The 21,851-nt window shown below is 35.0% G+C and overlaps 1 protein-coding gene across 1 annotated transcript; it reads right to left on the bottom strand.

Moving 5' to 3' along the window:
- Positions 1–15,592: 15,592 nt before the first annotated feature.
- Positions 15,593–21,605, bottom strand: LOC104905122 (hypothetical protein). Its single transcript, XM_010693571.4, is given in 13 exon segments — positions 15,593–16,360; positions 16,773–16,817; positions 16,925–17,001; positions 17,152–17,268; positions 17,356–17,459; positions 17,697–17,763; positions 18,132–18,229; positions 18,584–18,677; positions 19,106–19,146; positions 19,149–19,192; positions 19,288–19,380; positions 19,465–19,790; positions 21,099–21,605. Coding segments are annotated over 13 exon segments (1,863 nt in total). The 5' UTR covers positions 21,357–21,605; the 3' UTR covers positions 15,593–15,861.
- Positions 21,606–21,851: the final 246 nt, after the last annotated feature.

Below are 21,851 nucleotides of genomic sequence, written 5' to 3'. Positions count from 1 at the left end.
TTCTTGTCTTGCCCCTCTCTCATACCCTTCGTCCGAACCCACGAACCACGAAGAGGGTCGGAGCAAGAACCAGGAAGAAGGTCGCAGCAAGAACCACGAATTGTTTGTTGTTCGTCATTTAACAACACGAACCCAGTCGCCATCTCCAACGAATTCATCGACGGTAATTTGACGCACCCAGTCGAAGAAATCAAACGATGGGGAAGCATTTGACGAACCCAACATCTGACGGGGAAGAATTGACGCGGAAGGAAGCATAGAATTCTCAGATCTGATTAGAGTTTTATTTTGTTTCTGCTTATGTAATTGTAATTATCATTTTTGTTCAAGCAAAATCATCTTGTTGGCATGAATCTAGTTAGACAGATTAAGGTTGAGGAGTTGTGCTTTTTTTTTCATTTTTTTAGTCGAATTGTTGAATTTTTTTAGTCGAATACGTTGAATTTTTTTAGTCGAACCCAGATCTAGGTTCGAATATGTTGAATTTTATTTCATTTTTTTGTAGACGAATCCATTTCTGTTTTTTTATATATGTTGAATTTTGTTTTTTTAGTCGAATAAGCAATTCTTTGATATTTGTGTTGTAATATTTTCATCCAATATTTAGGCAAAATGATTTTTTTTTTTACCTGTACCGGTATCTATTGCTGTGGTTTTGTACATTGTATTTTTTCAATTAAAAAAACACATATTGCTGCGGTTTTGGCTAGAAATCGCAGCAATATCTGGACCTATTGCTGCGGTTTTTAACCGCAACAATATATTAATTACGTATTGCTACTCCCTTAATTGATGCGCAGTCAAAACCGCCACAATAGGCCACTTAAGGACCGCAACAATAAACAATTATTCTACTAGTGTGACATAGAAGTTTCTCGCAGTTCTTTTAGTCTGATCTTTCTGTGCCAATGGAAGAATACTTTGGATATCATTTCCGAAGTAAGGGCTTATTGGGTGCCACACCATGTGATTTTCCAATTGAGAAGAACCACCCCTAGCTCACCTTAGGGTCGGCTCATGGACGACGCTGCTTCCAACCGACATCTAGTGGGTCGTTTAATTTACTTGGGTTGCTCAACCCAATCTTGCCTATTATGTTCATGTTCTATCTCAGTTCATGCAGGAGCCTCGCCATGAGAACTGAGAGGTTGCATTGATTGTTCTTCGATATTTGAAGGGATCTTCGGGTCAGGGTACTTTGTTGTGATCTGATAGTGATTTATTTCTTCGGAGTTTGTGTGATTTAGATTGGACGGCTTGTCTCATCACTCGTCGTTCTTTGATAGGTTGGATAATATTCTTAGGTCATTCTTGTGTTTCATGTGGAAGAGTAACAAGCAACACACTATGTCTCGCTCTTCTACTAAAGCAGAATATTGCTCAGCTATTACATGTGAGTGAAAGTGGTTAAAAGTTTGTTGCTTAGTTTGGGTGATCATCATCCCAAATCTATTCCTTTATATTGTGATAGCCAGTCAGCTCTGTACCTTACTCAGAATTCCGTTTTTCACGAATATATAAAAACACATGGAAGTTGATGCCATTTCGTGTGTGATGCTATCACTGATGGTCTTATTGAACCTCACTATGTTTCTACTAAAGTAAAATTTGCATATATTTTTTACTAAGGCTCTTAGAAAGTCTCAGTTTGGTTTTTTTATTGTCCAAGTTGTGCATTTTTATTCACTAAATGTTCCAATTTGAGAGAGGGTGTTAAGATAATTAAGGAAGTTTTCTAAAAGATAGTTGTTTATCTTTGTTAGGTTTCCTATTCATATATATACTCGCTTTTTCCATGATATAGTGCTTATATTTCTTTTTGGATGTCCCACATGTTATGCCTATTTTATGTTTTATCAATTTGTTTGGACTAAATTATCCTCAAATTTTACACGAATTTCCAAAATACTCTTATTTTTCTTTTAAAATGTGTGCCCCTCTCATTGATTTATACCATTCCAAGGAACATTGTTGTTTTTTTATTTGTTTTTGAAAGAAACATAAAATAAAGAAGTAGATTCAAGACATAAGTATCAAATTAATTATTATTTTTTTGAGAATTCTACTACTCTATCCATTCTCTTTAATTTCTTGGTAAAAAAAAAAGAGTAAGCATTATATTATGAGACAAAAGAATTAATATATACGGTGATGTCAACAATAAGCTTTAGCCTAATTCAATATTCTACTAAACATCAGCAAAATATATTAGAATTTTTTTTTGTTTTTGTGTTTTGAAGTCAAAAACAAAACTTATCAACTGACGGAGCAGATTTAAATTGATTGATAAGTTGAACTGTCAATGGGCGACTATTTGTAGTGACATAATGTATTAATTAGTTACGGACTTACCGTAAATTGCAATAGACCACAAATGAATACCTAATAATCTAGTAATCTCAACTGTTCCACCGTGGTCCGTGAGCGCAAATAATTTTGAACCTGTGGGTTAAGTCTCCATCAATCCTTGTAATTGGGATTTGATGGTTAAGGAGACTAGTTCATCCCTAAATCAGATACATACTCTGATACTCATAAGAAATGTTATTAATTAGATGTATCATTGTTTATTCAACTTTGTTACTCATTGACATAATATAACCAAATATGGATTTATTATGATCTCAACTGAAAATGAAGTTTTGACCTTGTATTTTGTTATCTTCACATATATTTATCTGCATCAAAAATCATAAGCTTGTGGTATTAATTCAAAGCGTAGATAAAAAGTACTCCAGCCGTCTTTCAATATAATAAGGCATATGTGCTTCATAATAATTTGCATTGACGATTAAATTTTTTTACAAAATGACAAATATAAATTACTCTCGTAACTCCATTTTAGTTTTCAATTTTTTCTTTTCTGGATGTACCAAAAAAGTTGTTAAGTTTCAATAATAAAAACACAAGCAAACTTAATTTCTATTGGTAAAAAGTAATACTTTGTTTCTTTTTAATATACACACTTTTCTTTTTAATCCGTTTCTTTTTAATCTACACATTGTTGCTTTTTCTATCTTTGGCAACATATCTCATTTACTTTCTCCTATTTTCCCACCCATATCATTCACTTTTAAATATTTTAATGGTTGTATAAGATGACAAGACGTTTCGCCGACTACAATATTTATCCAACACATTTTAATAATATATATTGATATCGATTATGTTCAGGCCCGGCCCTGAGCCTTGTTTGAAGGGGCAATGGCCCAGGGCCCATGCCTTCAAGGGGGCCATCTTGAAAGCAAAAAACAATCCTGGCAATAATATTGGTAGAGGCTCGGCCCTGAGCCTTGTTTGAAGGGGCAATGGCCCAGGGCCCATGCCTACAAGGGGCCCATCGTGAAAACAAAAAAAAAATCCTAGCAATAATATTGGTAGAGGGGCGTGAACTATAACTAGGCAAGAAAGAGAAAGGGTTGTGCTGTCAAACTCAAGTCCCAATTTCCCAAATGCTTCATCTGTTCATCTTCTTCACCTTTTATTATTTTCTCTCTCCTTCCAAGACCCAAATTTAATCCTCTTTTACTCTCCATAATTTTTTCTAATCACCATTAAATTCATGAAAAAATTTCATAATTCTCAAAATGTAGTTGTTAACCTCCTCTTTATTATAGCAACGGAATTTTTTTCTCTACAATTTAAATAGGGGAAACTTGCATTTGTATAATGCTTATTCATAAATTTTACTCTCAATCAATTGTAATTATTAAGAAATTTCAAAATTAAGAATTTTTTTGAGGAATTTTGGATGACTATCGATTGAAGATTGTCGGATTATGTTGAGTCGCTTCTGGTTTCTTTGCCTCATGACGGTGGTCCACTCCCGTTCCGGCATTCCGACGGTGGTTGTCGTTCGCTAATTTTCTTACACATTAATCAAGGTGTTATCAGTTCATTCTCTAATTTTTTTGTAATTTGATTTGAGTGTTTGATTTATTTTCTTATGTGCAAATATGTTGCCTAAAAAATATTTATCTGGAAGTGAAAAAAGGAAAAAGAGAAAACTTGCTGAAAAGTTACTAAAATCATAGCAAGGTGCTATTGACAGATTTATTGTTAGAAATTTAGTTCATGAGAATCTAGACCACCCAAATGAAAATTTGAATGAAGAAGTCAATGACAATAATGAAAATAATGGCCCAAATGAGCCTAATGATGTTCAAAATGAACCTAATTTGCCAAGTGATGTGTCAAATATATCTAATTTTTTTTTAGTAAATTTCTTTGTAAAATTACATTCGCTTAAACAACGAGTTTATTTTAATATAACTACTGTCATATGTTTTTAATTTGTTCTATTATAAATTGCATTTTTTAAGGGGAACCAATATCTTATTTTGCCTAGGGCCCCAAAAAGTTCAGGATCGGGCCTGATTATGTTGTACATAGTGAGTTAGATTGGAATCCGCTATTGACACTATATATTAAGTTTTTATTAGTGGTGGGTAAATTACTCACCGAGTAAATCAAATTTCATCCAATTTTCATTTATCTTGGGGGACAAGGTAAATACCCTCCTATATTTTGTGAGAAGTGAGAACTTCTAGATCGATCTAATACTTCTCCCATTTCACCTTTACTTTATCAACCAAACAACTCACTCACTTGTACTTCCAAAAAAATCTCACTTCTCATTTTTTTTATGTTAACCAAATAAAGAGGAATAGATTTATTTCAAATACTCTTATAATAACATTTCTTGTAAATTATATTCTTAATAATGTTGGAAGTTAAACATTGGATTCTATGCTTATCTTATAAATTCGTCCCATAATATAAGTCCTCTTTCCTTTTAAAGTGTCCCAAAATATAAGTTCTGTTTCTATTTTCAATCAATAATTATGTCCAAATACCCTCATGAAAATAATTTGATTTCCAAAAACTCCTCATAATTCAGCTTTTAATGCATCATTATTAATGATAAAATGGAATACTTTACTTCACTGAACTCCTCTACACGTTAAACAATGCAACATTAATGTTCAGTTTTTATTATTTTTTTGTTATAAAGAATATAAAAAATGTAAGTGTTTCCCAATAAAAATGAATCTTTTTATCCAAATAAAACAAGATTTTACTTTACTTTAATTCCCGTGTAAAAACAAAATCAGGACTTATATTATGGAACGGATGTATCGCGAGTATTATGTATTTGTCTTTTATTTTCACTTATCAAAAGATAGAAAAAAGTTGACTTCTCAAATAATTGACAAGTTGAACTTAATGAAAGACTCGTGCTTCTAGATTTAGACTTTCCAAATTCAAAAAAACACTTCTCACACTTTTCAACTGATTTTGTTATACACTAGAATAATTAAACCAAATAAAGGATCAAGTGAGAGTTCATCCAGGAAGAAGTCTCATCTTCCAACCATGAAATTAGGATGAGTTTCTATCCTTATCACCTTCAGCTTTAGTTGGAAATTGTTGTGGTAAGTTGGTAACTAATGCATTCATAAATCCGTATTAACAAATAACAACGGTAAGCATTTAATTGAAAAAAATTAAGTACGTTTAAAGTGAAAGTTGAAATATATATATATTATGAAATGAGCAAAACCATAAAATAAGTGAAACAAAAAATGAGCAAAAATATTATGAAATGATCAAAATTTTCGTAAAACGAGGAAAAATGAGTGGTTCTCACGGTTCTCACCATAAGAGTGGTTCTCATATGAACTTAAACTTATATATATATATATATATAGGAATGGGATCTTGTGAAAACCACTAGTTAATCTGAAAACTGAAAACAAGCAATCTCAACCGTTAGATCATCCATAATATAATCTAACGGACGATATTCACGGATGAGTTTTGAGCCAAAAAATCAAGCTGCTTTCTCTCTCTTCCTCTTTCTTCTCCTCTCTCTCTCTCTCTCCTTCGTTTATTCTGATACTCAAACTTTCTCTCTCCTCTTCTCCTCTCTCTCTCCTTCGTTTGCTTTCTCTCTCTTTCTCTCCTCACCGGTAATTTTTTCTAACCTCATCTCAACTTCCATAGCAGACCTCTCTCTCTTACTCTCGAATCCGCCATTTTCGCTCTCCAAGCTAATGGCTTCGACCTCAGTCAACAATGGCGTCGGCCGCCATGGATTAGTTGCTGTCGAAACGCTGATGAATTTTCTTTGGAGCTGTCGAAATCACATGATCTATTTGATCCAAATGATGATTTATTAACCTCTGTATTTTCTGGTGAGCGAAAGAGATCATTTCCTGGGGAACGATTCACAACAGAAGGCTGGCTTCAAATTCTGAGAAAGTTAGGTCTTCGATCATCCTCAGAAGCAGATGTGATGCTTGAATGTGCCAAAAGAGTTGAATAATATTAAATTTCTCTGTTTTCTGGTTTGAGAGTTATGTGATTTGATGAGTAATTGTTAATTTTATGATAATTTTGAGCTTATGAATAACCCAAAAAACCCAAAAAGAAAACCCCAATTTTCACTCTCTCTCTCCTCTGTTTCGCCCCCCACAACTCACCACCGTCGGCCACCTCGCGCGACGCCGACTCTGTGCCGCGCTCCATCGCACCTCCCCCCTGCCTCGTCGCACACTCGCCGGCCACTCGCCGGACCTGCCAACTTTCTCGCACTCTAAGAAGCAGAGGTCACTACATTTCCTTAAAACAAATTCTGATGTCTCTATTTACTAATGCAAGCCCAAGTTTATAACCTTTAACCTTTACTAATTTCCAAAGTATTGTTATTAGTTGCTGTTTTAAAGCTATTTGTTACCCCCTCTCACTAACATATATTTGGCGAAATTCATACAAAGTATTGTTATTAGTTGCCAAAGTATTGTGATTAGTTGCTGTTTTAAAGCTATTTGTTACCCCCTCTCACTAACATATATTTCAAGGTAAAAAGTTACCTTAAAAGTGGTAATAGTTACTCTTATAATAAATAAAGTTACCCTTGAAATATATAGAACTATCCTTAATATAATAAAGTTACCCCAAAACTGACAAAAGTTACCCTAAAAGTGTTAAAAGTTACCCTAAAAGTGTTAAAAGTTACCCTAAAGGGGTTAAAAGTTACTTTGTTTTCAGTTTTCAGCCTAAGAGTGGTTTTTAGCGGATCCTTCCCCTATATATATATATATATATATATATATATATATATATATATATATATATGGCCTAGGAGCAAGATCACATGAGAATGTTTCTTACATGAGAAATGAGAATGAATTACAACCACACGATTGGATTAGAGTTATACCCCCCTAAAAAATTTTGAACCCAAAAAAAAATTGATTTTTTTTCTCTAATATTCTTTGTTTGGAGTTGCATCACTTATTCTTAAGAGTTATAGGGCGTAAAATTCATTCTCAATTTTCATGTAAGTATGCATTTTTATTTTCAAATGTCACGTGTTCGATACCTTGCATTTACACGTTTTTTTAAAGCGAGGAGTATACATAAATATAAAACATTTGCATTAGAAATTTGTAGAGAGTGCCACGTGACACATAAACTTTCTTTCGCAAGCCTTTTAACATATTTGTATAGATAGAACCAATGAAGAATATAAAAGATATCCAACTTGGTGATTTACGGAAGTACACAAAAGTTTAAGAGCATATACATGAAAAGTGAAACCAACAAAAGTGTTCCTAGACTTGATTTTCCAGGTGCCCTATTATAAAAACCATTCGAGTCATCTGACCCTTTCTGGTTATTAACAGCAAAAGGCAGCTGGCTAAAATTAGGAGGAATTTGCTTGTTGTTAATAATATTGTTATTGTTATTATTATTAGTATTAACCGAAAATGGCATATTTGTGCCTTTTTGAGGAAAGCCCAATTGTTGTTGTTGCTGATAACCGGGTTGAGATTCTTGATTTGGTTTGTCAGAAGAAGAATCTCCAAAAGAAGGTATTGTTGTCCCATCATTTATAGGTGTACCCAATTGATTTGGGACACTTCCTAAGCCAGCTGACCCAAAACTATTGGGAAATGGTAAGTTTGGCTGGTCTTGAGATGCAGTAAGTTGTAAATTTTGAAGAAGTAAAAATGAAATGCTAAGAGCGAAGATGACATTACAGACGGCAAATAATTCCATTTGACAAAGCTGGGGAAGAGTAAAGGAATATTTGGGTTGGATATGAAGGTACAAGAAACATAGTGTAATCTACTTATAGTAGTATATGTTTCGTTAGTGTATTTGGTTTGGATGAAAATAGGTGTGGTTGATGAAAGTGTGCATTCCCAACTAATTTGTGCTCGAGTTTAATTGATTAATAAAAGTTCTTTTTAAGTGATCAGTAGAGAAAGCCTAACCAATTTACTACTTATTAGAGTGGATGCACTACTCTTCATTCTTCATTTTTTAAAATCATCTATCCATCCATCTTAATGGATGTGTAAATTTGTCCTGTTAACAAACTTAGCTTCATTTAAAAATATAAAAAAACTAAAAATAACTTGATAAGGTGTGAGTTATGACTTCCAATCTATGACTCTGAAATAAAATCAACTTACACAATACAATATTGTTTCAAAGAAAATATATACATATTTACCTCGAGTACTAACAAGGGGTGCTAATCGAGCCGAGCAGCTCACGAGCAACTCGAGTTCGACTCGGTAAACGCTTTGTCAAAGTGCGACTCGAATTGGCTCGACTCGGCTTGAAACCTTAGAGTGAGCCCATTGGATGATCTACAAATTAGATCATGAGGAGAGAGGGAGAAAAATATTATAAAGAATTAGGAGAGAGAAAAAAAGAGAAGAGAGAGGAGGATGATCAGATCATTACAATGATCTGATCATTGTTGGATCATAGTTAAAGCTCATGAAAGAGAATAATTTGGTAGGTCCCATGTATGATGAGTTGGCAACAATCTAATGGCATTAAAAAAACCAATCCAATGGTTAAAAGGCTCAAAATTGTAGATCATCCATTGTGGGTAAAAAAAAAGCATGAAACTAATGATAGATCATAAGTGAGGTAGAAGAGAGAGGAAATATTAAAATAATATCCAAATTTTTGGATCAACCATTGTGTATGCTCTTAACGAGCATGAGTTGAGCAAGGTCCTACTCGACTCGTTAAGCTCGCGAGCAGCTCGATAATTTTTTCATATATATTTTTCTAAGATTTTATTTTATTTAATATAAAAGTTGAAAATTTTGAGAAATAAGGTTAAGTTACCAAGCCCAATTTAAATATATGACTTTTTCACCGACTACTCCCAAGTTTTCGGTTTATTCACGAGGTACCCCCGCCTTTTCAAAATACACGTGGTACCCCCAAGTTCTTGGTAATACATCTACAGTCCCTTAATGAGTAACGACGGTTAACGCCGTTAGTCTTAACCCCAATTAAACCTAATTAGCCTTAATTAACCTAGCTAACCTAACTAAACCCTAACCTCTAACTTTTAATAATCCTAACCCCTTCTAATAACCCTAACCTCCAACTTCTAATAATCCTAACCCCTAACTTCGATCTAATAACCCTAACCGCTAACTTCAAACCCCTAACCCTAACCCCACTAACACCCAACCATCACCACCTCCCACACCCACCCCTGTAACACTTACACCTCCCCTAGGAGCCCCCCCACCCTCGCTCGCGCCCCCAATCCCCACGCAACCCCCACCCCCTTCGAATTTCTGCAGCCCCACCCTCCCCTCAGAACCTTTGGACTTCTGCAACCGTCCTCTTCCCCCACCCCCTTCGATCGCAACTTTTGTGGTCTTCCTTAGCTTGTGTGGTTCGAAACTCGTCTTCCTCAATGTTGTATCGGCAAATCCGAAGGGGTGGGGGGAGCTGCGGAAATTCGAAAGGGTGGGGGGAGGGAGCTGCGGAAATTCGAAAGGGTGAGGGGAGGGAGCTGCGAAAATTCGAAGGGGTGGGGGAGGCAGAGATTCGAAGGGGGTGAGGGGCTGCGTATGGGTTTTTGGGGGTGGGGGCCTGCTGGGCTACGGGGTTGGGCGAGGGGGGCTGAATGGGTTGTGGGGGTAGGGATGGAGTAGGGGTGGGAGTTGTAGGGTTGGGGTGGGGGAGGTGGTGGTGGTGGTTAGGGTTTAGGTGGTCTACTGGTGGTTAAAGTTAGGGGTTAGGTTAAGGTTAGGGTTTAGGATTAGGATTAGGTTTAGGGTTTAGGGTTTAGGGTTTAGAATTTAGGATTTAGGTAAAGGGATTAGAATTAGGGTTAGGATTTGGAGTTAATTAGGATTTAAAGGAAAAAATTAGGGTTAATGACTAATGGAGTTAACCGCCATTCGTCATTAACCCTAATTTTTAACCGACGTTAGTCATTAAGAGTATTTGGATGTATTACCATGTAATTGAGGGGTACCCCGTGTATTTTGAAAAGTGCGAGTGAAAAAACCGTAAAATTTAACTCATGGTTCATGCCTCCATGATCATACTTCATAAACTAGTAACATGGGTTTAAAAGAAATAATAAATTTTAAGAAATGATTTTCGCATATTCGAGTAAAACTAATCGAACTTGAGTCGAGTTCGAGTCGACTTTCGAATCAAGCTGCAGAAAAAATTTACGAGTACGAGTCGAGTAAAAGTTTGGCGAGCTTAACGAGCTTTCGAGTCGAATCAAGCAAGGTTTTGGAGTTTTTGAGTTGAGCAGGGCCCTACTAGTAATCCATGTTGCGTTTGTATAACTTTGACCTTAAGTATAATTTCAGACCTTAATAGCCTTACTACCAAAGATAGCAAGAACGTTTTTGATAAATCGCATGTCGTTTTCAGCCCTAACACCCCCCAAAAGTTCAGGAAAATCATGAGGAAACCGCTGGGGGTTTTGGATAAGGATAAAATAGGTAACTACCTAGGCTGCCCTATGGAAGTTGATGGTCGTTCCTCGGAAGTGTTTAAGAGTTTAGTCTTTAAAACAGCTAACAAGATCCTATCATGGAAGTTCTCAAATCTTTCGCAAACAGGGAAACTTATTCTCATCAACACTATCCTTTGTTCCTTGGCTTCAAATATCATATCGGTTTACATGCTTCCGAAGAAAATCTCGAAGTCGATCACCTCTATTCTGCTAAAATTTTGGTGTTTCTCGTCAATGGACAAAACTCCAATCTACTGGCGAAAAAGAGAGCTGTTAGAAAAGCACAAAGCGGAAGGGGGTCTTAGCTTTAGAAATATATCCCACACCAATAAGTCTATGCTATTCAATCAGGCCTGGAGGATTCACAAGAATCAGGACTCCCTCATTCATAAGCTTTACGTGGCTAGATACAAAAAAGATCCTCTACAATTGGCTATGGATAATGAGAACCCGAAAAACAGCTCTTTCGCCTTTCGCAGTCTATTTAGTGCATGTAAAACCTTTAAGAAGGGGTTGTTCAAAAGAATAGGCAACGGTCGCTCCATCTGCATTGATTCTGATCGATGGCATCCTACCATGCAGCTCAAGCCTATTCATCCGAAAGATCACGTTTCGAGAGCTCAGATTTCGAGGGTTTCAGACATGATCGACCACAGCAGGAAGTGGAAGCCTTCCATAGTTTGGAGCATGTTCTCAGCTTCGGACGCAAGAGAGATCCTTGCCACTCATATTCCACAACAAGAGACTGAGGATGAGATTGGATGGAGCCATTCAAAATCCGGCATCTTCTCAGTTAAGACTGGCTATTGGTTTCTAAATAGAGATGACACTCCTCATACCTCTAATTCACCTTTCTGGAATCAGTTCTGGAAATCTACCATTTTTCCGAAGTGGAAGCACTTCTTATGGAAAATTTTAAACAAAGCCTTGCCAACAGCTGACAATTTAGCTAGAAGGAAAATCAAGGGAATTAGCGCAACTTGTTGCTTGTGCAACAAGGAAACCGAAACACTGGAACACTTGTTTCGGGATTGTTATATTGCTCAGCGAATTTGGAGCTGCTCCTTAGGAATTGTGGCTTCAAATGGCGCTATCCTTCCTCTTCAGGAATGGATCAAAAACTTCTTGAATTGGTTCAAAAAGAAGAAAACCGAGGAAGGGTTACTCATGGAAATAGACTTTGTTGCTACTCTGTGGGGAATTTGGATACACCGAAATGAAGTCATCTTCAAAGGAATCTCTCCTAACCCGAGAAGGATAATGAACATAATATCTGACCATTCTGCTCGTGCAGGGAAAGAAAGGACTAGCAAGGAAAGGAGAACGAGACGTGCGGAGGAGTACAGGGAGATAGAAGTTTCGAGTAATCTGGAATGGTCCATAGGGAAGAAGGACGCCTCTAGCGTCCAAACCATCGTGGTGGATGGTGCTTGGAAGAAGAACACAAGCTCTAACCAGTGCCAAGCGGCCATAGCATGGAAAAATATAAACAATGATCCCTGGGAAGAGTCAGCGACAAGGATTTTTGCCAATTCAGCTGTTCAAACAGAAGCTTATGCTGTTCTAAAAGCAATAACGGATATGGAATGGCGCAGTGCGGGCCTCATCATAAAATCGGATTGCAGTGAAATTATCGCGGCCCTTAAAAATTCTAAGAGCTCAAATCAGAATATTGACAATATCATTAGGGATATCAGGAGGAAAGCCAATAGCTTTCTATTTATTTCTTGTATTAAGGTAAGTAGAGAGGAGGTCAAATTAGCCCATAATCTTGCCACCTTGGCAAGAAAAAGCTAATCTTCCTTTGCTCTTGTGTTTTTTACCCTTTGTAAAAAAAAAAAAAAAAAAAAAAAAAAAAAAAAAAAAAATAGCCTTACTACCTTGCCTTATATGTTTGTAATCTTATATCTTAATAATAATAAAAGGCAATAAACAAAAGATAGAAAGATAACAAAAACTCTCATGATCTCTATTATATAAGTGAAGGGAGAGAAAGAAGGTGTCCCCCATAAAAAAAGTTTAATATACCTTTAATGGATTTAAATTGTCTTACATATGAAATAATATTTTCTTCTTCCTACTTACATTATATATTGAACAAGTTAACAATGGAATTGAATTTAAAATTTCAATTACATATTAAATTAAGGATAATGATTTTCTCTTTTTACATATGTGTGAAAAACTCTGATAAAAAAATTAAATTGACAATATAACTTGATTGACACAATAAGAAGAAAAACTTAAAATTTGAATTTCATATTAATAATTATACTCATAATATTTTAAAACCTAAATGTTAATTATTAGTCGGTAATCACTATTATATAAATCAAACTCTTACTCTTTATTTTCAATGATTGAACTTCAGTACACATATTCTTCCACTTTATTTGAGCACCAATTTTCTTTTGCTTTATATTTCCTTCTGTCAATACTATCTTTGAATAATGATGAACAAATAACTAAAAAGACCAACGAAATATTGATTTAAGAAAAATATATTAATTAAAAACTAAAAATAATTATAAATGTCTATTCGAATCAATATTTTAAAAATGATGAATAACTAATTAAGAAAAAAAGGTTAAAATGACACGTACATATATCATGCAAAAAATTATACTCCAATTGTTATGAAAAGTAAGAGATACAATTAAATACCAAAGCCTCCATATTGCTAGCGCACCTAATTCACAATTTATTTTTGGTTTATTTAAGCAAAATAAATGACAAATATGTCAAAAAAAATGTACATAACTCTTAAAATTTTGCATTAAAATATGAGATACGCTTTTCATGAGGATATTTATAAAATGTCTAAGACAACATCTTGGCCAACTATTCCCTCTCATATCAAGTCTTCTTCAAGAAGACATATAACCCAACCTTACTATTGCTCGAGACAAGTTTAATTTGGACTGAACATGTTATATTTTGTTTTTGTTTCGTAGATAATGTATAAAAGCAAATGAAACTCCTTTAATTTCTGTTTGCTTTGTTTTATATCTGATTTTATCATCGCTCGAGACAAGTTTAAGTTGGACTGGACATGTTATAGTTTGTTTTTGTTCCCTAGATTATGTATAAGAGCAAATAAAACTCCTTTAATTTCTGTTTGCTTTGTTTTATGTTTGGTTTTTTTAATATTTGGATGTATTTTCTTTTTCAATTAATACAAGATTTATCAATGTCAAAAATAATTGAGCAATAAACTCTTAACATATCTTCGACATATTCCTTTGGAACACATTCTCCGAGAATATTTATAGTACACCTGGGTGTACCATGCTCATGGTACACCCAAGACTATTTTCTTCAAATAAGCAAAATGAGCAAATGAGCAAAATGAACAAATGAGCAAACATTTCTACTCATTTAAGAAAATGAGCAAACACTTTTATTACAAAATGAGCAAAATGAGCAAATGAGTAAATGAGCAGAGTGCCCAAATGAGCAAATTTGGTGTCAAATAAGCACCTGAAATTCTAATTTATTACAAAAATACCCCTAGGTGTACCATGCTCATGGTACACCCGGGTGTACCATGAGTGAACTCCCTATTCTCCTATGTGGGATTCACGTTTCCCACTTAAGCAGCACTTCCTTTTTAATAAACTTACTTTTCCATTTTTTCTCAACTCTATTTCCCCCCTCCCAAAAAAAACCACTTCTAGAAGATTCAAGGAAAAATTATTACTGCTTCTATTCCTTATTACTTAATATTTCTAATTTGACTTACACATTCGTCAATTACATATCCTTAATTAGTAATATATGTAATTTTGTATTAGTATAAAATAAATAAAATTTGATATTATTAAAATACTCATCACGTTAAATTATATAAGACCTCATATAACTAAGTTTTTTTAAAACAGATATGACCAAATTTTTTTGTTTATAATGGGAAATTTTTTTATTATTTTTTTATAATGGGAAAGTTTTTAAAAATTATGTGCATTTCTAAATAATGTTAAGGCCTTGTTTGGTTGACATCCAATTGCCTAGGAATGGCAAGTTCCTAGGAAGTACAAGTATAAGGCCTCGTTTGGTTCACATAGGAAGTAATTTCCCATGGGAATTTACATTTCATGGGAAATTATTTCCCTTGTTAATTTCCTAGGAATTAGACAAAATTGTTTGGTTGACACCATAGGAAATTGCATTTCCTAGGAAATTACTCACCAAGGGGGGGCTTGGTGAGTAATTTCCCATGTTTCATGGGAAATTCTATTTCCCTTGGAATTTCTATTTCCTATGCTTCTCTCATTTCCCTCCAACCAAACACAACACCCATAATGCATTTCCTAGGAATTTCTATTTCCAAGGAAAATAGCTTCCAACCAAACAACACCTAAGTAGATGTTTGTTTAACTAGAGCATAGGAAGTAGAACTTCGTAGGAAGTTCTACTTTCCACACAATGGGGGAAGTTGCTTACCTAGTTTCTCCTAGGTAAGTGCCACCTCCCATGAGAATTCCATCTTCCCATAGCCTACCAAACAATTTTGTTTACTTCCTATGAAGTGAAATTTCATGGGAAGTGAAAAATCAAGAGAAGATCAACTTCCCAAGTGCAACCAAACGAGACATAAGACTCCAAGTAAAAGCATGCCGATAAAGTATATAAAAAAGTAAATAGTTAGACACATCATGGTGAGAGCATAATTCATTCTCAAACTATGTCACAACTCACAAGTGGCTGAAACGGCTGTTCATATGCCCATCAAACTGGCAAAAATTCAGATTCAATTCTCAGGCTAAACATGGAACCAAAATGTAAACCTGAAAAACTCAACATTACTACCATCCAATACATTTTCGAGGGAACCACTTAATACATTTGAGATAGCTAGTTGACCATTAATCTCCCATTATATACCCGATCAAGAGTATGATTACTATGATATGATGTCAATTGAATATAATGCATCTAAGATCTATGTATGTACAATACAAAAACTCGCAATATATGCCATTATATACAGTAGTACAATTATAACGAATAAAGGGGGATGATTTTTAAGCAAAGACTGTGCATGCAGCTCCTCAAAATGGTGCTTCAATGCCACCACTCATCACGTCCAAGTAGCCATCATCGTAATAGTTTGCAATGCGATGAGATCGTGGTTCAGTATCTGGAGAAGTCTCAAGACTCTTACTCCATGTCCAAGTTTTAGTTACTTTTTGAGATGCCTTGCCAAGTTCCTGACTTTTGCTAATTCCTGGAGCGCGTTTTGTCTGGCTCATTATTTCTAGCAATTTCCTGTCCTCCCTAGTGAGCTCAACTCTTAGGGGTTTATTACCATCATATAGGGATGGAAATCTCTTCATGGGTGAGTTGAGCACAAGGATCTTTTTGCTAGGAGATTGAAGAGGAGGTATTGTCTTGAGTCCGTAATCTCTTCGTTTCATCCCACTAATCAGCTGATGAAGCAGTGTTATAAGAGTGAGGATGTGACCATCCATATTCTCTTTATTAGCATGATAGAGAGTTTGAAGACGGATCAAATTGCCATTTCCAGCCGTCTTTTTGTTGTATTCAATGCTGCACAACCAGAATAAACAAGGGTCAGGAATGATGTTTTTACGAAATATATCTCATGTTGTACAAGGAGTTCAACTATAAACAAGAACTTAAAGAGCTTTTCCTAATTTGTATCTGATATATACGGATAAGCATGTATTGGTGGCATTTTTTGTAATTTTGGAGAAATTGATGGGTGTATTGGGTATATACAAAAGATAGGGTGTATTTTGGGTATATACAAAAGATAGGGTGTATTTTGGGTATACACCAGAAAGATAGTGGGTGTTTTGGGAACATATTTTCACAAAAAATAGCAAAACTGTCCCTGACTATCTGCATATATCGGATATAAATTTGAAGTTTCTCGCTCATCACAAAATTGCATCAATTGCACGTAATACTGCATGTAAAAGCTAAGTCATTGACAAACCTGGCATTGGCCCACTCTCCAACCCAACCGAAACCTTGATGTGCTCTGCTCCAAGTTGTAGGAAACAATAAACAAGTGAGAAACTGTGCACATAAAAGGCACAAGCTACTTGAACAGCAGAAGAGATAGGAAACAAAAACCAGGAAGCTTACTTTAGAGTGTTTGACGCCATAGGAGCAAGCCATTGAAGAGTCTTCTCCATTTCAGCTTTAATTTGAGGGACTTCAAGCTGTAACAATCATCAGTATTTGGACAGAGCATGTCAGAATCCAGTCACAAATAGATGAAATGCAACAAACTAGAAGTACAGATTTCAGAAGCCTCGTTGAAAAATTTGAGAAAGAATGACATTTATAAAATGCATACTCAAGGAAAGTACCTCTTCATCAGTACGGATTTTTCGCAAACTGGAGCGCATAGCAGTCTTGACACTAACTGGTAATCCGCGATACAGAGTATCCCTTATATTAGGGGGAAGAGAACTGGGTCTGGACGCCTGAAGATAACACATATCCGGTTCTTAAAAACCATCATTTGGTTACAAATAGACAATCACAAAAGTAAAGGACTAAGCCAAACTTACAATGTTGTCAATTTGGTTGACAATATTTGCGTAATGTAAAGCAAGACCAGCAGGACCTAGTCTCCGAGTACTTAAGCCAGCCTGTTCACCAGTTCCTACACAACCTGCCAATGTATAATATCCATCAGTAAGATTTTTAGACCAGTTGGTACCCCCTAAGGTTCTAACATTAGAGGCACCTATACCTATACTTTTGTTTGTCCTTGTCAACAAGAAACTTTAGATTTTGATCACCATTCCAATGAATTCATCATGCATGTATTTCTAACAAAATTATAGCTAAACAACCAATTATTAGAATTTCAGAAAGGCCTGTGTAGTGTAGTCTAGATGCAGAATACCTTCTCCAAATACTTCTGTGATCTCTTGATGTATGAACGCAACAATATCAACAAGCTTTTCGATGACCTGCAATTAAGAACATAAAAAAAAGTAGACATAATCAATCATGAGTTAGCTTCTATCTAGAAGGAAGAAAGCAAAGAATTAATAATACAAGGAAAAGAGAAAATCATCATATGTCTAAGCTTTTAAGATTCTTTAAGCAATACTCGCAGACAGTGACATCAACATTTAGCCAGAAAGGGAAACAGAGCACAGTATAGGAATCAAAGGTTCTATGTAAATGATGAAGCAAAGAGAAACGTATTATCAGGATATATTCAAGAATGGTTATTTGACTTATTTCATCATGTTTGTACAGCTCAATGGGATGTTTCATTGGAGCAGTTTCCAAGCTAGTAACAAGAAGTACAAGAAGGTAGCAAGTTATATACCTCCTCCAACTTTCTGGACCAAAGAGATTTCTTCTTCAAGCTCACTACAATCTTCTTTTGTTGTCTTAGCTCGCTGTCTAACATCATGAGATGCTCCCCTACAATGTGGAAGAAACAAAAATACAACAGTGAGGTAAAAAACAAACAAGATTACGATTAAGGAGAAAAAATACGAAGCAACATAAATGCATGCACTGCAAAGTTAATTTACAAGCAACAGGACATATATAGCTACATTACTTTCAAAGAGTAATAATGAGAACCACAAAAGAAGTAATGCTGAAACTCTTTACTATCCCAGATGAAGCCAACACGAATTTCAGAAAATCTCGCTTCGGCTTGAAGGAGACAAAACAATTGATTTTCTCCAGCAATGTCTCATAGACAGATTCAGATAACCAAGATATGATCGTTCCTAGTTGATTTCACATAGTTAATCTGAGAAGACTAACCTTTACGAGGCAACTTTAACGACTTCAACTCTTCAACCTTCTGCCTATAGTCCTGCTCGAATCTGTCAAAAGCATTCAGCTCGTGGTACAATTCCTACACATGAGCAAAATTTACTGTTTTCAGAATAGATGAAACACAACTTGGAATGCAGATCTGGAGTTCATCTAATGTCACCCAGATCAATAACTCAGAAAAGAAAATATGCATGCAGCTACTGCATAAAAAAGGGCGACCTCCTCGCCCATCAATCTGCATAAATGTCTTCTCATAAGCAAATTGAATACTAAGCAATAAGTAATGAGGAAGATTAGAAGTCCCTACCACCTATATATACATCTATTGACAATGGAGCATTGATGTTCTGGGTAAAAAGATTTACTAACAACAGAAGAAGCTATAGATGTATAAAAGAATTTTCGGATTTCTGATTCTTATTTATCTTATCCCAAAGTCCAATAAGTGCTAACGAAAAAAGAGAGAGAGAGAGAGAGGAAGAAAAAATTTAGATGAACTCCACTTACAGAAGTATGCTGAACTAAAGCCATCAACTCTTGCATTTTGTTACCTGTTCTCTTTGTGGTCCACCTACTGCATTTTCAGAATCCAGTCTGAAATATTACAGCCAGTTCCAACAAGAATATATAATCAGTTAAATACAATCAACATAGCTTCACTAGAATTCAAAATAGGACATCTACCTTACTTTGCAAAATACCGATTCAAGTTATGCCATTGTGGGTCTTTACAAAGGTCGCCGAATCTGATTACTTCCTTGCAGAAGACGTCAAGTTCCTCCCTATAAACAAATGGAAAATGTTACTTTTTGTCATAGCAAACAAAGGGTTAAGTAAGATTCCTATAATAAGTTCCCTGTAACAACCTTTTGTCTGAAGCAGCTAAACTTAGCAACACCTTAGTGTCTAAAGAAACCAAATGCTGAACCCCTTCTGACGGAACAACCTCCTCTTTTATGAACCTGACATTCTCCTTGGAGAGAGATTGCATTAGGTTCACTCCTCGTGTGATTGTGTTTGCTACTTCAAACGCCAATATCGATATTTTGTTCCCCTTGGTTGCCTTGCCTGTCAAAAATCCACTATTGCTCAAGTTTGTCATTCCACTTCCAAGTGCATCCAAGACATCAACAGCCTTCTCTAGCCCAGCAAAACTGGCTCTTCCGATAAATGACGATTCTCTTGGTGGAATCTGTAATAATAAATAGAAATATAAACTGACTTCTACATTACATTAAAAAGCATGGACAATACATTCCTTATTGCTTCTGTTCTCAAAAATTTAGGGGGATATTATTGATCTTTAATGGTAATATGTATTTCTTTTTTTGAAACTTGGTAATCATGTGTTCAAGTTACAACTGATTAGATACATGATCTGAATAAAATGATTTATTCCCTTCCTTCTACTAATATACTTTCACACCAAATTAACATTGTTCATCACTCGCCAAATATAGGAAATGCAACAACCGAAGGTGTTGCCCAGGTCACTCTCTAGTTAAAGTGCAACAGCTGGGTCTCTGGAAGGTAAGATTAAGGGGATATGACTCTTACACCATAATCATATCAATATATTTCAACAAAAATGACGCCGGACTACTCGAGATTAGACAAACTGCTTGTTCTGAGAATATGATGAAGACTTCTCACCAAAAGTTCTATCTGTTTGTCAATAAGCTAAAAAAGGGTTCTAGAGACCTTACACACCAAAATGGTGGGACAAAGAAGGTGGACTATATCATAGTTTTCACAATTCTATATCCAAAGAAAGACCCAAGTTAAGAAAATCGGTCTAGTACATAAAAAGGAGCAAATTTTCTTCAAATATGATTGCCAATGGTGGAGATTCCATAATGTTGCTCAAATTTCGAAAAGTCAAAAAGCAACTTAGCTAGAAGAAACCCTTTTACCTATAAAAAATTTTAAGGTACATTTCTAAGTAACTTATTATTTAAAGAAAATAAAGTCCCTTGATTTAATCAGCTAAAATAACAGCCAATTTTGATGAATGTTTTACCTCTTTTGAAAATCAAAATCAGTTTTTTTAGACCTGGAAAAATAGTTTAGAAATTTCAATTGTCCTTTCAAAAATCAACATAAATAATAGTACAGATATAAGTAAGTTTAAGGACTAAGATAAACCAAAAATTAAGATCTCATAGAAAAAACACAGGTACCCTTCAATTAAACAAATTGTTTCCCTTGATTTTCACAGGTTAAAAATAGCAAATTAAAAAAAAAAAAAAACCCAAAATTACCCTCAATTTGTTTTCTTTTATAAAAAAAATTGGGTGTCACAAAATTACAATTTCCACTCAGCTTTACAGTACAATCAAGTACATAAATTCTGCAATTTTCCCAGTAAGAATTCCCAAAATATCCTATACAATTTCCACTTCCAATTTTCAACACCCATTAATTCAATCAATTTACCCAAAATAATCAAATAATAAAATTACACATAATTCAATCAAAAAAAGGGTAAACAAAATTGTACCTTGAGATCGCCGGAAATTCCCAACTCACCAGAATAAAATCTGAGAGGAGAAGCAGAAATGGGATCATCAGCAGAATCCTTGTTTTTCTTCTTCTTCAAATTACCAAAACTTCTAATTCTTTTCAACTTATTATTAATACTATTATTATTGTTGTTGTTGTTGTTAATTTTTTTGTTCTGCTCTTCAATTTTCTGCTCCAACTCTTCAGAACTAATCCTGCGTCCTCCCATGACTCCTACTGAACATGCACTTCCCATTTTCTCTCTCCTCTAAAACCCAAAATCCCAACTATTTTTCTGAAGAATTTGAAGGAGAAAGAAGACGCGTGAATTGAATGGGAGAGACAGAAAGAGGAGAGAGAAAATTCCGGCAAGTATTTTCTCTGGTTTTGACGAAGAAAAAATGAAGAGGGGATTTTATTAAAAAAAAGGAGTAAAATAAGAAGTTGAATTGTTGTTTTTGGGTTGCGCGTTTATTAAGTCGTCGACGTATACTTTGTAAAGTTGAAGAGAGGAGAAATGGAGAATGAAATGTTTGAATTTTCATTTTGTGGTTAATTTAATAATGGGAGATGATGAATTGATGAGATGGAGATAGGTGGAGAGAGGAATTGATAAGATTTTATGAGAATGAGTAAAAGAATGATCAATTGTACAACCTTCTACTGTTTGAAAATATTACTTATGTTTCATTTCAAAGTTATAACAGTTTGATTTTTACAATTGTTAATATAAAATTTTGACCATTCCTAT

The sequence above is a fragment of the Beta vulgaris genome, chromosome 1, assembly GCF_026745355.1.
Source record: "Beta vulgaris subsp. vulgaris cultivar EL10 chromosome 1, EL10.2, whole genome shotgun sequence".
In the NCBI taxonomy this organism is placed as follows: Eukaryota; Viridiplantae; Streptophyta; class Magnoliopsida; order Caryophyllales; family Amaranthaceae; genus Beta; species Beta vulgaris.
The sequence above is the reverse complement of the archived record's forward strand: the minus strand, read 5'-3'. Positions and strand labels throughout refer to the sequence as shown.